The 13,659-nt window shown below is 35.6% G+C and overlaps 9 protein-coding genes across 9 annotated transcripts; 7 read left to right on the top strand and 2 right to left on the bottom strand.

Annotated features, from left to right (window-relative positions):
* Positions 1-264: 264 nt before the first annotated feature.
* On the top strand, positions 265-695 carry RO3G_06624 (uncharacterized protein; the record flags this gene model as incomplete). Its single annotated transcript, XM_067661214.1, has 2 exons — positions 265-307; positions 361-695. The coding sequence occupies 2 exons, from the start codon at positions 265-267 to the stop codon at positions 693-695; spliced, it is 378 nt and encodes a 125-aa protein (XP_067517315.1).
* A 219-nt stretch (positions 696-914) lies between these two features.
* On the bottom strand, positions 915-1,284 carry RO3G_06623 (uncharacterized protein; the record flags this gene model as incomplete). Its single annotated transcript, XM_067661213.1, has 2 exons — positions 915-1,007; positions 1,063-1,284. 2 exons carry the CDS (start codon positions 1,282-1,284, stop codon positions 915-917), a joined length of 315 nt encoding a protein of 104 aa, XP_067517314.1.
* Positions 1,285-1,726: 442 nt separating this feature from the next.
* On the top strand, positions 1,727-2,425 carry RO3G_06622 (uncharacterized protein; the record flags this gene model as incomplete). Its single annotated transcript, XM_067661212.1, has 4 exons — positions 1,727-1,844; positions 1,899-2,084; positions 2,137-2,279; positions 2,348-2,425. 4 exons carry the CDS (start codon positions 1,727-1,729, stop codon positions 2,423-2,425), a joined length of 525 nt encoding a protein of 174 aa, XP_067517313.1.
* A 320-nt stretch (positions 2,426-2,745) lies between these two features.
* RO3G_06621 (uncharacterized protein) lies at positions 2,746-3,207 on the top strand (the record flags this gene model as incomplete). The annotated part of the gene is made up of 1 exon (XM_067661211.1): positions 2,746-3,207. The coding sequence occupies one exon, from the start codon at positions 2,746-2,748 to the stop codon at positions 3,205-3,207; it is 462 nt and encodes a 153-aa protein (XP_067517312.1).
* Positions 3,208-3,922: 715 nt separating this feature from the next.
* RO3G_06620 (uncharacterized protein) lies at positions 3,923-4,418 on the bottom strand (the record flags this gene model as incomplete). Its single annotated transcript, XM_067661210.1, has 2 exons — positions 3,923-4,165; positions 4,353-4,418. 2 exons carry the CDS (start codon positions 4,416-4,418, stop codon positions 3,923-3,925), a joined length of 309 nt encoding a protein of 102 aa, XP_067517311.1.
* Positions 4,419-5,348: 930 nt separating this feature from the next.
* On the top strand, positions 5,349-5,972 carry RO3G_06619 (uncharacterized protein; the record flags this gene model as incomplete). The annotated part of the gene is made up of 3 exons (XM_067661209.1): positions 5,349-5,404; positions 5,641-5,661; positions 5,699-5,972. 3 exons carry the CDS (start codon positions 5,349-5,351, stop codon positions 5,970-5,972), a joined length of 351 nt encoding a protein of 116 aa, XP_067517310.1.
* A 2,358-nt stretch (positions 5,973-8,330) lies between these two features.
* On the top strand, positions 8,331-10,135 carry RO3G_06618 (uncharacterized protein; the record flags this gene model as incomplete). Its single annotated transcript, XM_067661208.1, has 7 exons — positions 8,331-8,340; positions 8,512-8,594; positions 8,658-8,852; positions 8,903-8,971; positions 9,019-9,153; positions 9,200-9,785; positions 9,828-10,135. The coding sequence occupies 7 exons, from the start codon at positions 8,331-8,333 to the stop codon at positions 10,133-10,135; spliced, it is 1,386 nt and encodes a 461-aa protein (XP_067517309.1).
* Positions 10,136-11,043: 908 nt separating this feature from the next.
* Positions 11,044-12,342, top strand: RO3G_06617 (uncharacterized protein; the record flags this gene model as incomplete). Its single annotated transcript, XM_067661207.1, has 3 exons — positions 11,044-11,115; positions 11,162-11,394; positions 11,445-12,342. The coding sequence occupies 3 exons, from the start codon at positions 11,044-11,046 to the stop codon at positions 12,340-12,342; spliced, it is 1,203 nt and encodes a 400-aa protein (XP_067517308.1).
* Positions 12,343-12,641: 299 nt separating this feature from the next.
* On the top strand, positions 12,642-13,451 carry RO3G_06616 (uncharacterized protein; the record flags this gene model as incomplete). Its single annotated transcript, XM_067661206.1, has 3 exons — positions 12,642-12,794; positions 12,842-13,325; positions 13,369-13,451. The coding sequence occupies 3 exons, from the start codon at positions 12,642-12,644 to the stop codon at positions 13,449-13,451; spliced, it is 720 nt and encodes a 239-aa protein (XP_067517307.1).
* Positions 13,452-13,659: the final 208 nt, after the last annotated feature.

Raw genomic sequence — 13,659 nt, 5'->3', positions numbered from 1 at the left:
AATTGATTACTTTTTATGGGAAGAAAGATAAAGAAAAAAAAAAGGGAGGAAAAAAAAAAAAAAAAAAAAAAAAAAAAAAAAAAAAGAGAGAATTGATTCTATTATCATGTTTTGGATAGTAAAATGTGAAAAGAGATAGAAAAAAGGAAGTGCTGCATTTTAAATTATTTGAGGGAAAAAAAGTAATTTAGGCAAGTGATACACATTGAAAACTTGTATAAATGTTTTTTTTTTAGATTTATTTTCACTTTCTTTTTCTTTAAAATGAATGATAATACTACTTTTGCTTGGATTGGATTGAATCAATGTAGAATAGATTACAATAAAATATTCTTTTTTATAAACTAAATTATTAAATAGTATCAATCCATCAATCATCAAACCACAATCATTCTTTTCGATTGAATAATCTTTCATGGAGATTTTGGTCATTTAAACAGCAATCAATAAAGAAATCAAACTATGCAAGTAGTACATCAAGTCAAAATAGTAGTAAATTCTATTTGGATGAAGAAGAAACAACAGACGAAGAAGATGAAGTACCAGAAATACCAAAGATGGCTATCAATAAAAAAAAACCAGTCTCACTCTTGACAATCATGTTTGAACAAGAACATGAATATGAACCAACATCACTCCATCGATGTGAGAGATATGAACATTTAGACGAATTGCTTTCTATCATCAAAGAATAACAACTTACAACAAAAACCCTAAAAGAATATACCCCCCTTTTTTATCTATTCAATTCAATTGGTCAATGCAGTCATGTACTACAGTCTTTTAAAAAAAATACAATATTTAAACTCAAACAATAAAATGTCACCATGATTTCATGTATAAAACAGATGGCTTATTTTTTTTTTTATTCTCAAATTGTATACATTATGACTTTGGGCTATATAAACTAATATTTAATCTTCATCATTACGATGCTTTGTATGATGTTCTGCTGTTTTGCTTTGTAAATCCTTGATTGGAATATCCGCTTCTTTATCAGCTTTCACCTAAATTAAAATGATTATTTAATTTCTTTTCTTAATCGTAAACCATCCAACTCACATTGGCCTCACTTGTAGATGCTAACTTTTCATTCCATTCTTTCTTTTCTTTAGCATTAAGATGTCTTTTCTTTTCTTTCTCGAGTACTTCTGGATCATTATCTGACATATGAGAATAAGCAGACATGAATCTTTGATTGGCCATATTAGAAGCTGTCTTTCGGTTGGTAATGATTGGGGTTGAGCGATAAGTTTTGGCAGTTAATTGCTTGGTGTAGTTCATTTTTTTTTTTTTATAAAATAATATAATAATGGTTAAAAAAAAAGAAAGAAAAGGAAACAGAAACCTGGGTTTATGTACTTGTTGACTTGTTTATGCAAACCTTTCATTTATACGTCATAGCAAGTTTTAGACTTGATCCAATGAAATCATTTCTTATTGATCTTTCTCTCACTCTCTCCATCTCTTTGGCATGATGTCAAGTCATTTATACTGATATCATCAACCAAAAGTAAATTATCCTCTCGCTCCTAAGGATAAAGGACTATTTGTTCATACTCAAGTTCTCATTCTCTCTCATCCTATCAAAACACCATTGTTTCAAAAAGATACGCGTTTTTGTTCAAATTGGCTTTTTTGTGTGACAAGGCTTAGACCCTGGCCCACAGTATATTTTTTTGAAACTAGTTTTTTTTTTTCAACTTTTTTTTAAATCTTTCAAGATATGAAGAACTCTACTATTGCTTTATTAACTGCCAGCAGTCTTATTACTGCCAGTATTGGTTATATTATTTATTTTGATTACAAGAGACGCAACGATCCTACTTTTAGAAAGCAATTAAGTAAATGGGAGATAATTCGAGATTTATATTAAAAAAATACTGATTTATCATTAGAAAAAGAGCGTAAACAAGCCGCTAAAGTAGCCAAAGAATCAGAGAATGCTCCTCAGGAATCTCGGTTGAAATTTTTTGAAAGAGTTATTGTCGAATCTGCCAAGGAGACTTATCCAACAACACCCGAAGACAAGGAAAAATACTTTATGGAACAAGTCACTGCTGGTGAAACATTGGCTGCACAAGGTAAACTGATAGGACAATAAGAGGATGGAAGAGATATTGACTGTATATAAAGGCCCTAGCTATTATGATGAAGCCGTTTTATGTTTCTTTAAGGCACTTAAAGTATATCCTGCTCCAATGGAATTGCTTTCTATTTATCAAAAAGCAGTCCCCGAACCTGTATTCCAAACAATTGTTACCATCGTAACCATTGAGGTATATATAAAAAAGACAGAGAAAAAAAAAATGTGTGTGTACATTATTTATTGACTTCTTTTGTATAGCAAAAGGCAATGGAAGGTCAACACACGGAAACACCTGAAGAAGCAGCCGCTTCAGCTACTGGTGTTGATGTTGAATAAATTTTACAGCTATTTTATGTAATAGACTTTCTTTTTATTTGTAAATAAAAGCACTTTTTTTTTTGTTCTTTGATATGTTTGATAAAGCAGAATCTATTGCGACCAACACTTTATTGATTCCCAATATACCCGACTTGTTTTTCAGCTGTGACCAAGTCATGCTGACACTTCATGATGCTTGTGCCCATTTTGGTCCTTTATATACTTTTGTACCCATGAAAACGTTTCGACGCATCATGGTTATTTTTCAAGAAACAGCACACGCCATCAAAGCTAAAGAAAGCTTAGACAGATCGGTACTTGTTTGGAAACAAAATGAGATGGAAAACATTGCCTTTGAAAATGCCACTACCACGAATACAGATGATGCCGAAAGGCTACTGCTGAGATTTTATTACGGACAACATTTCTCTATTCATCAATCTCAATCTACACTTGAAGTGCCTCAATTCAAACGAAACTTGCTCATCTCACCGCCTGGATCTCCGTGTGAAGGATGGGAGCAAATAGAGGAAGACTCACCTAATAGAGCTGTATTGGCATCTGACTTGATTCACGCAGCCGACATTTCAGATTATGAACTGGACGATGACGAACTGGAACTAGAAGAGAAAACGCCACCCAAGTTATCAGCAAAGAAATTGAATGTGGTTTGTGCACAAGGACTGACAAGAGAAGAACATCTACCATCCATCACGGTAGAGGATTACGATGGTCTGAATTCTATTCATAAGCGGACAACGATTCCTGCAACACCCATGCCGCCATCACGTCATGTATAAGCAAACAAAACACACAATTTTATTATACATTTTACAAGCAAATACAAGGCATCCTTTTATGATGGATGAGTATTGCTATCATTAAATAAAGATTTACCCACTTTCTTCACCAATGTTCCTTCTGCCTCTAGTTCCTTTTTTAGCAACTCTTTGCCTTTCTGTCTTCTTCTTTCTTCTTCTTGCTGGTACCATTCCGGACACCTCATCTTTTGTCGAAAGGTATCGGCGATTAACAATGCATCAGTAGAGGTCAACAAGGGCTCCTTGGAGAGAGAGACGGTCGATTGATAATGAAGTGATGATGCTTCACTTTTTAATGTCTTTCTGCATACGACTGGATTCACCATCGTCATACTGGACGCATTGTTCTCGAAAAAGTTTTCTTCTCTACTCTCGTTGACTATAAATAGACCTGTTAGGATTTTCAAAGCGTTCTTTTTTTTTAATGATGATTTACCAGACGGTTGGCTCTCTTGATAGACGAGTCTTCTTTTACGAACGATCCAGCAGAGAGAGATGCAGGTACCTATGGCTGCTAAAATTGCCAGTGAAACAGCAGAAATAACCCAGGGTTGTAACGTGTCTTGATCTTTTTTCATTTCATTGGATGCTAAAACAGTAGGCAAGGGAATGCTAAGGGTTGAACTGATCGTCATCGTGCTACTGGTTGGAGCTGCTGTTGCAATCGTTGCTGTTGTAAGTGGTAATGCGACCTCTAGATGATAATACGATGAGATTTTGTTAAATCATGGCAATTAAAAGAAACTTTACGCGCTACATTGATGTGAACTGGAGTAGGATATTCTGAGAGGGCATTGTTGATTTCCTTGAGAGGCTGAACCTTTGCAGGCAAGAGGTAAACAAGGCATTCAAATGTGCTTCTGGTTGAACCTATTCTCCAGGTATCATCCACAAGTACTGCAAATGTGCCCTGTGCTGGATCAATATCTGACCACTGCTTTATTTGAATTCGTTGATAGTTTTTTATAAAGTAAACGTAAATATTCAATGTTTCCTACTCTTTATGTATCAGTCTCTATTGACATCAACTCTCTCCACAACATAACTAACCGCTGAAACATACGATGGATATCTATAAAGGACGTACGTTAGGTTATATCCGAGACTACCTTACAAGTAGTTACCTTGGGTTCCAAGTGATGGGATACCATGTTCCATTTGTCCAGGTATCGTTTGTCTTTGGTGAACATAGTGTGTCTGTATTACCGTTTGATCCACAACTGATTTCTGCTTGCTGAGCATCTACTTGTAAAAATAAAATACAAAAAAATAATAAAATCCTCATCTTTGTGGAAAAGATTGAAAGAGAAAGAAGAATACATGAAATCAATATCGTTTAAAAACGGAATAGATAGGAGACAAAATGGATTTACTATACTTTTTAAAAAAATATATCAAAAAAAAAGGAGAATCAAAAAGAGTGGGAAAAAGAAAAAAAGATGATATAAAGGATGATGGCATCGTGGACATGGTTTATTGATACAGTTTACTGTTGTCTCTCTTTCTTTCTTTCTCTTTTTTTTTGTTTTTTCTTGTACAGAATTCATTAATAATAAACTTGTATTCATCTTTTCACCCTCCCCCCCCAGGAGGCAATAAAAGAATTAGGAGATATAAAGAAGGAGTCAAGAAATTGTCAAATGTGTTTATTCTAATGATGGATATCACAAGAAAGTTCATTTTATGAAAGCAAGCTTTTGATCATTCACTGAATGCGTCTTGGTATTGCTATTTGTGTCCTTTTTATAAAACTGGGTGGTTGAACGATGGCTTTGGCGAGAGATGATGAAAAGTAGGAGTGAGATCAGAAAGCAGTAGATCCATCTTAAATTTGATTGGTTTATAATTCATCATCAGACAAACAAAGAGAGTGAGAGAGAGCCATTTCAGGCCGTCAGTTTCTTGGACAGTAACAATTCATAGAAAGACACCCACCAAAAAAAAAAAAAAAAAGGGTTTCTCTTTCTTTCTTATAGTCTGATATTGTAAGAAGTCTTGTTTTTTTTTTTTTTTTTCACACTAAATTTACAAAAGTCCAGGATGACTTATTTAAAATAATAGCTCATCATGGTGTACATTAAATTAGAAAACGGCACAGAAAAAAAATTTGCTTGTATAAAATGTATCAAAGTAAATTAAAAAAGATGAAAAAAAGTAAAGTGACATGTATTGAAAAGTAAATTGTAGGGACATCGATCTTCAAAATGTGAACATTCGGATAGAGAATTGATTGAAATAAGAAGAAAAGGCAGACCTGTGTCTCAGTGTGATAGCTGTCGACAATTGAGAAGAACAAAACAAATGCATCTTAAATGTTTGTGCAATTCTAACAAGCCATTACCAATTAAAAGTTTAGAAACAAGAGGTAATCATTTCAGAAGGATGAATAGCAGTTGCTTATGTTCATTATAGACAGCAACAGTTGTTTAGAGTGTAAGAGTCTAAAGGGATTTTGCATATGTTATAATAGTAGTTGCAGTTCAGAAGGATCGATTACACCACCAATGCAACTATGTCATCCACCACGCCATCATATGATAATACCCATACATGATCCATCGGATGATATCGATAGCGATACGCCAAAATATAAATCTGAAGAAACAGAGATCCCAGATAAAACGGCAGTGTTGGGCAATTTAACGGATACGAGTTCAGAAGAATTAATGAATAGAATTTACAGTGTATTTAATGATAAAGACAAGTTGAATGAAGAATTGGTTGAATTATCTAATAACGAATAACCTCTTTTGTTTTAAATGAGTGTCCACTTGTTCTAATAAATCATCCGTGTCAATCTCATCTACCTCTTGACTGTTTAAACTACGAATTGTATTCATGGTTGATTTCGAATTCCATTTCTTTTTGACAGCCTTTCGTCTTTCTTGTTGTATCCTAATACCTTCTTCATCATCAGAGTCAAACACTGTCTGTAATCGTTTCCGCACCTTTCTCTGTCTTTTCCTTTCTGGAGGTTGCTGCTGTGCTATTTGTAATTCTTTTATTTCATCCATCCCTTGATTGGAATCGATTAGGACCACTTGTTTGTCATTAGAGGGTGATATAACGTCATCGTCATCATCGTCTATCAATTCATATTCTTCGCCTTCATCGTCTATTGTAAAATCATGCATCATATCGTATGCTGATTCTAAATCCGAGTCATCATATTGAGTATCGCTTTCATCACTATTAAGCATTATGGTATATAAAGAAAGTATCAATCGAATGGGAAATATCAACCAAAAAAAAAAAAAAAAAAAAAAGAAAAGAAAAAAAAATGAAGGGGGAAAAAAAGAGCCGTGATTGTTGACAAGCTATAGTATTTTTTTTTTTTTTTTTTTTTTACTTTGAATTCAGACAATTTTAAATTTCTTTTTTAGAAAAAAAGGTGTAAATAGAATCAATGGAGGAGAGGGAAAGAAAGATTTGGGGGGAAAATTCAGATGTTTATTTTTAAAAGAAGGTCTTGTTTATCACGCTGATTTTTTTTTCTTTTTTTTTTGGAAAACAGAGGATCTTTTTGATATGGAACTACTTGTGTTTGTCTTGTTCTTGAACGCACACATATCGTTTATTTTTAAGAGAACAAATTGATGCATACCAAAGAGTAAGTCTTGTACAACTTACAGATCCTTGGAGTCTTGATCTGTCCATCATGGCATCAAGCAGGTCATCATGGTCTCTCTCCAAGGCAAAAAAAAAAAAAAAAAATTTGTCGATCTCTGATCTTTAGCTGAACCATGATCCATTAAGCACACCCACTTTTATTCACTAGCATTGTTCGTGTTGATCATCTTTCTTGTTCTTTCTCCTGTCAAGAGGCACTGTCGACTCATTTGTTGACCATTTACTCTGGTACCCCTTTGACAAGAACGGGTTAAATAGAATTATATCCATAAAGCTCAAAGAGACGTGTTTGCAATCATATCACTGAGATGAACAAGGCATCGATTGTTGTTTGATGTTTTGTATAAAAGGAACATTTGCTTTAATCCCCAATGTTCCCTGTTGCTGTTTTATTGGCCATTACCTCATTGGATAGTGCGTCGAGCCTGTCAGGGGGTGGTTTGATTTGAATGTCCAGGCTAGCACAAGATGAAAAGACACTGTTATTTCCAACACGAGGAATCTCGGCGGATAGATGACGAAACTTCTTCAAAGTCTCTCAGAATAGAAAATGCATCAGATCTGACTCGGTTGTCAAACAAAATGGTATCAAAAAGTACAAGATGAACCACCTTGGCTTAAATCTTTTGAAGATGCCATCAGCCAAAGTAAGACAGTGAACCTATACTAACAGTGATCAGTGTCCATCGAAAGGATGGCAAGAGTTCAGACCAATCGAGGAAGGTCATGTAGTAGACTGTTTATTAAAAAAGTATACAATCCATCTGGAATGGCCGATGGTTCTTGATGTTAGATTGAAGGTCTTGAATGACGTGTGCTGATGACAGTCGCCTTGATCTTTTCATCTGCTTGATCACTATGACCTTTCTTGATAGCAATCATCTTTTGAGATATTTACAGCCTCTTTTGAAAGCACGGATTCATTTATAAAAGTCGATAAGCTTATACAGTGTGTCTTGTTGACTTGCTCAAAAGATGAAAATCAAAAGAGGACAGTTTAAAAAAGAACAAAAACGCCTAATCAATATCGACGATCCAATCAGTTTTCGAGATTGATAAAACTCATTTTGAATTCGAATGTGTTTGAAACAGTCTGTCTAACTGGGCCATGTGAGCATGAAGTGGTTGTCAAGCTAAAGAAGATGGATAGCTCGTGCTAAAAAGTGATCCACTCATTTCCCACAAACTGGTTCCCATGACACGAGGCCAACTATTTCAACTCCGATCATTCGCCAGTGGATGCATTGACGAGTCAAGAGAGGGAATAAAGAATCAGACAACAAACAGATTGTTTACAAAACATGATTTGTTGTGAATGCGTCATCTCACCAGAAAAGACGCGTAAAATAAGAGTTGATTTTTTTTTTGTTGCTGCTGTTGTTTTATGAAAAAGAAAGGCGGAGTTCAATCGATGCGGCTCATTAAGATTAAAAATCAATTATGTGTAAAGAACTGAAACAGACCAGAGGGAGATGAAAGAAGGTAAATATGAAACTCACCTGATGAATCGTCAAATGTATTTAAAAAAGGAATCGCATGAATATGAATACATGACGTCATGTGCAGTTACTACTATTGGTACATTTTCTTTTTTTTTATTTTAATTTTCTTTTTTTCTTTTTTTTTATTTTTTATATTATTTTTTATATAAAGTACGAATGATACCAGGAAATCCTTTTGAGAAAAGCAATAGCCACGCGCATTTAGATACTATCTTTGAATCTGTTAAAAGACAGGTGAATATGAATATTATTATTATTGTTTACATTGAATAAACAGCAAACTATTATTTATTCTAGATTGATCTTTGGGGTGAAAATGCAAAGTGGAAGATTGATCTCGTCTTGTTGGATAATCCTCAACAACAACAACAAAATGGTTTACGTCCATTATTATCTCCACAACAATTACATCCAAATGCAATCACAACTCCGTCTGTTCATAACAATCATCAAAACAATCAATTGCCAGTGACGACAAGTATACAATATCCTGTAAGTAGACCTGATTACCTGTCAATCTTTTTTTTAAATTTTTAAAAAAGTGGGATTATCATCCACCTTTGAACAGTCATGATTGGAGACAACGTGATCATGATGATTTACAGCAAAAGGTAATCCATCCGATATAAACTCCGAATAATAATCATCCTGTTTGTAGTTGAGAGAATCGATCGAGAGACAGAGATACTTGGAGAATTTGATTTGGTCACAAGCAGAACAGATCAAGAATACAAAGAATCAACCAAGAGAAGAAGATGCGATAAAGACAATGAAGAATATATTCTTGATGAATGTAAATAGGAATGAAATAGATTTCAGAGATTGACTATTTCATTTAGGAAAATGAACAAAAGAATCGATTTAAAGTAGAAACAGAATTATTAGAAAAAGATATAAAAATATTAAAGAAAAAGTTGGAAAAGATGGCATCAACTTTATATGAAATAGAAAATATAAAGATCGATGGTGAGGATGATCATTTGGATAAAGCGAGTTTATTAGAAGAGAAACGGATTTTATTAAGAAAGCTTTATTTGGCTGAATTAAGATTGTCTGCAAGAGATGCTGAATTAGAATATTTACATGACCTCATCCACTCACTCCAATCGACCACTCCCTTCAGCAAACCAAGCACTCAACCCATCAAAAAGATCCGAAAGGGACCCCCTTATCTCTTTCAACAACAATTCTCTCCGAGAAGTAGCGAAGTCAGATCATTCGAACAACATCCCTTGAGTGCCCTAGACAGTTTGGGTATCGTGGCTGATCAAATGTTGAGTGATCCCGAATTTGATTCGACCACCACAGCCAACCAAGGTGAAAAAAGGTTGAGATCAAGACTGGATGACAGACGATCTCAACGATCCATGGATTCTGCTGTCACACTCTTGACCATGCCACAACTCACTACACCCACACAAAAAGGTAAGATGACCTAATAAAATGAAAAATATTAACTTTTTGAAGACAATCATGAAATCAAGAAACCGAGGACGACTTATATGAGATGGACAGAAGAAGAAGATGAAAAGTTGAGAAGGGCAGTCAAAAAGAATGGTTCGAGTAATTGGGAAGCATGTGCAAAAGAGTTGGAAGGTAGAACGAATATTCAGTGTCGTAATCGTTGGATACGATATCTTGAACCGAAATCAGACGCTCGTCAATCCCCTTCGATCGCTGCCTTATTAAACAATCCTTATACACCTCCTTCACCTCTTGCGACTCCAAAGAATGTAAAACGTGTCAAGAATGAAGACATGTTTGCTTCATCCTAGATGACTATGCTTTATTAGCTTATTTGTGTATATATCATTTGTACATATTCATTTTGAATCTTTAATAAACTCTTTTTATCATCCCCAATGCTCAGCAGTGAATACAAAAAGGTCACATCTCTGATTGGTCTTTCTTGACACCTCTTTTAAAACTCACTCTTAAACCAGGTCTCATTCGTTGCATAAAACTTGTAGCATGGCAACCATGCGAGACAGAGGGTTCTTTTGCATTGCTACCCTCCCCTCCTTTTTTTGATGAATCATCCAATCCATCTTAAAAAAAAAAGACACGATAAATTAATGATTCATCGAGGTAGTGCATGTGTCATCTATTTCAATCACCTCTCTTCAAAAAATCTCACGTTATCGATAGCATCGTAATAAAAAAGAAGAAAAGAGGAAAGAGAATTGAATAATAAAAGAGAGTATTTAAAATTAAAATCTTTTATTCATCCAATTCTCTCTCTCTCTCTCTTTCTCTCTCTTTGTCCCAGTACAATCCACAGTGAGTTTATCGGTGACTCAATCTTGACTATAAAAGAAGGATTTATTTTTTCCCTCTCTTTTTTTTTTTTTTTTTTTTTTTACTTTTTATTCTTGTTTTCCCTTTTTTTAAATGTCAGACAAAGAAAGAAAGGCAGTGGTGAGTATTGTGGGTGCAGGATTAGTAGGTGCATTGAATGCAATCTATTTTGCACAGAGAGGTTGGAAAGTAGAGTTGTATGAACTTCGACCAGGTAAATTGGGACTGTTTTCAATCTGATCCTTACGCGATGCTAGACATCAGGTTGAATAAGGAAAGTGGAAAGGGGAAATCGATCAATCTGGCTCTGTCAGAAAGAGGTCTGAGTGCCTTGAGAGCAACGCATCTAGGATTGGAAGACATGATATTAGAAGCATCGGTTCCCATGAAAGCCAGAATGGTTCATCTCGGTCAAGAAGGCACACAGATGTCACAACCTTATTCTATACACGGACAGGTAATCCATCTCTCTCTCTCAATCACATTCTAATCTCTTGGTGTAGCATATCAACGCTGTCGATCGAGCCAGACTCAATGAATTATTACTGACTGCTGCCGAATTGATGGAACCTGTGACGGTCCATTTCGAACATCGATTGATCCAAGCCGACCTGGACAAGAACCAGTTGGAATTCATGACAAGAGAAGGAAAGAAGGTGATAGATGACAGTGATCTTGTGGTGGGTGCTGATGGCGCTTATTCAAAAACGAGATCACAGATGATGCGTCATATGAGGTAAAGAAGAAAGGATAAAGGATGAGTGTATTGAAAAGGAAGGATGATAGGATGAATCTGAATCAGGAATATATCGATACAGCTTATTGTGAGTTGATGATTCCTCCTCAACAAGGACCTGAGGGTCAATTGGGATTTGCTTTGGATCCTCATCATCTTCATATCTGGCCAAGACATGTATTCATGTTGATTGCTATTCCTAACCCTGATTTTTCATTTACTTGTACACTATTTATGCCATTCAAGATGTTTGAAGATATCAAGACAGAGGATGATCTCCTTGAGTTCTTTGCTGAACATTTTAATGATGCTATCCCACTGATCGGTAAAGAAGCTTTAATAGCTTCTTATTTTAACAACCCAAAAGGATCCCTGGTGACCATCAAAGCCTCTCCACACAATTACAGTGATAAATCAATCATCCTCGGTGATGCGGCTCATGCGATGGTTCCTTTTTATGGTCAAGGAATGAACTGCGGATTTCAAGATGTGGAAGTGTTGCACGAAATACTCGATCGACATTCTGTTCTTCCGATTGTGGGTAAGGATGGAAAGATAAAGAATCTGAAGGAAGCATTGGATGATTATTCGAATGTGAGAGTCAAAGATGCTCATGCGATCTGTGATTTGGCAATGTATAATTATTATGAGATGAGACATGCTGTCACTTCCCTTCGTTTCTTGGCCAGAAAAAGATTAGAATCTGGTATTCATGCCCTCTTTCCTCATCTTGTCATCCCACTCTATTCCATGGTCAGTTTCTCTACTCTTCCTTATTCAACAGCCATTCAAAGATGGCATCGACAGACTCGATGGTTAAATGTTTTCATGACCACAACTACCTTTGGTGCTTTAGGACTCACTGTCTTTATCGGACTCAAATGTCGTGATCGAGTGATGAATAGCTTCAGAGACTTTACTCTGTCCATCCGCAACTTTATTTGTTGAATAAAAATAGTATAAAAACGTGGCATATCAACGTGTGACATGACTGACATCACGGGAAAAAAAAAAAAAAAAAAAAAGTCTGGAATGCGAAGGAAAGGATCGGAGAAGGACGGATGAATGAATTGATTTGGTAAAGAAAGGATTTATTTTTAAATAAAGAAGAGAGGTCATGAGGTGCCTTTGATAGCAAAGAAAGAAAGGATGGGAAGAAAACAATAGGTTGAGCGTAGTTTCAAAAAGGATTCATAAAACAAAAAAAAAAGGGAAACAATGCCGTTCTTCTTCTTTCTGTCATCGAAATGAATCACAGTTCACATCCGGATTTATACGCTCAAGACTGTACTTTACGTTTATTAATCAGTCCATTTGATCCCTCTCAGATCACTCAAGATCATCTTACTGCGGCCACAACCATAGACAACACCTTCTTTGACAATCCTTCTGAATCGATGGTATACATCCTCTAAACCAAACAAGTTCACTCACCCTACTTTTCTAGTCCATTCCTCATGCCGACCTTACTTTTGAATCCAATCCTTTCTTACCAAATCAACCTAGCACATTCTACAATCACCGAACGACCTCTGACGCATCCTATCCCTTCACACCCAATCCATCCTTCTCTTCTTTTCATCCCTATTTCAATCCCAGCCAAAACCCTCCAACCACAACGAATCAAGTGCAAATCAAACGCATCCAGCAGACAAAAAGGCCTGTTCGATCCCTTGGTCCTCTTTCGGAAAAGATTGATTTTGATGATATCACCGTAGCTGAATTAAAAGGGGCCTTGAGGAAAAGAGGTCTTTCTGTAGCAGGCAGAAAGGCTGAACTGATCCATCGTCTGAGGCAAGAGTCATCCCCCAACAAAAGATCACCTCGTTCGTTTGAACCCTATCCATTCATCTCTTCTTCACCAGACACGTTTGAGCTTTATCTGAATGAGAGTTGTGTAAAGAAGCAAGTACCTCCAACAAACCAAAAAGGTAGGTTGACTCGTTTCATTCTCTATTCTCATCCCTCTTTTAGTTTGTACTGAACATGTCTTTATTGACTGTAATCCAAAACGATCTCATCCACAACACCACTGGAGGAAGGATCATGTCCTCTAAAGTCTCCTCCCCTTTTCTACATCACACAGTCAATCAAGTTCATCCAATACCCTACTTTTTTTTTTTCTTTTTGTTCATCCATTCCCTTTTGAAATAAAATAATAGACAACTTTTTATTGAATATACAATTACATATGAACACATCTTCTTTATACATCCCTCCTCTTCTCTCTTTTTCCCCTCCTTTTTTTTTTTCAACCCACACTTA

This window comes from Rhizopus delemar, genomic scaffold, assembly GCF_000149305.1.
Source record: "Rhizopus delemar RA 99-880 supercont3.4 genomic scaffold, whole genome shotgun sequence".
NCBI classification, from domain to species: Eukaryota; Fungi; Mucoromycota; class Mucoromycetes; order Mucorales; family Rhizopodaceae; genus Rhizopus; species Rhizopus delemar.
This window is presented reverse-complemented; position numbering and strand designations above follow the sequence as displayed.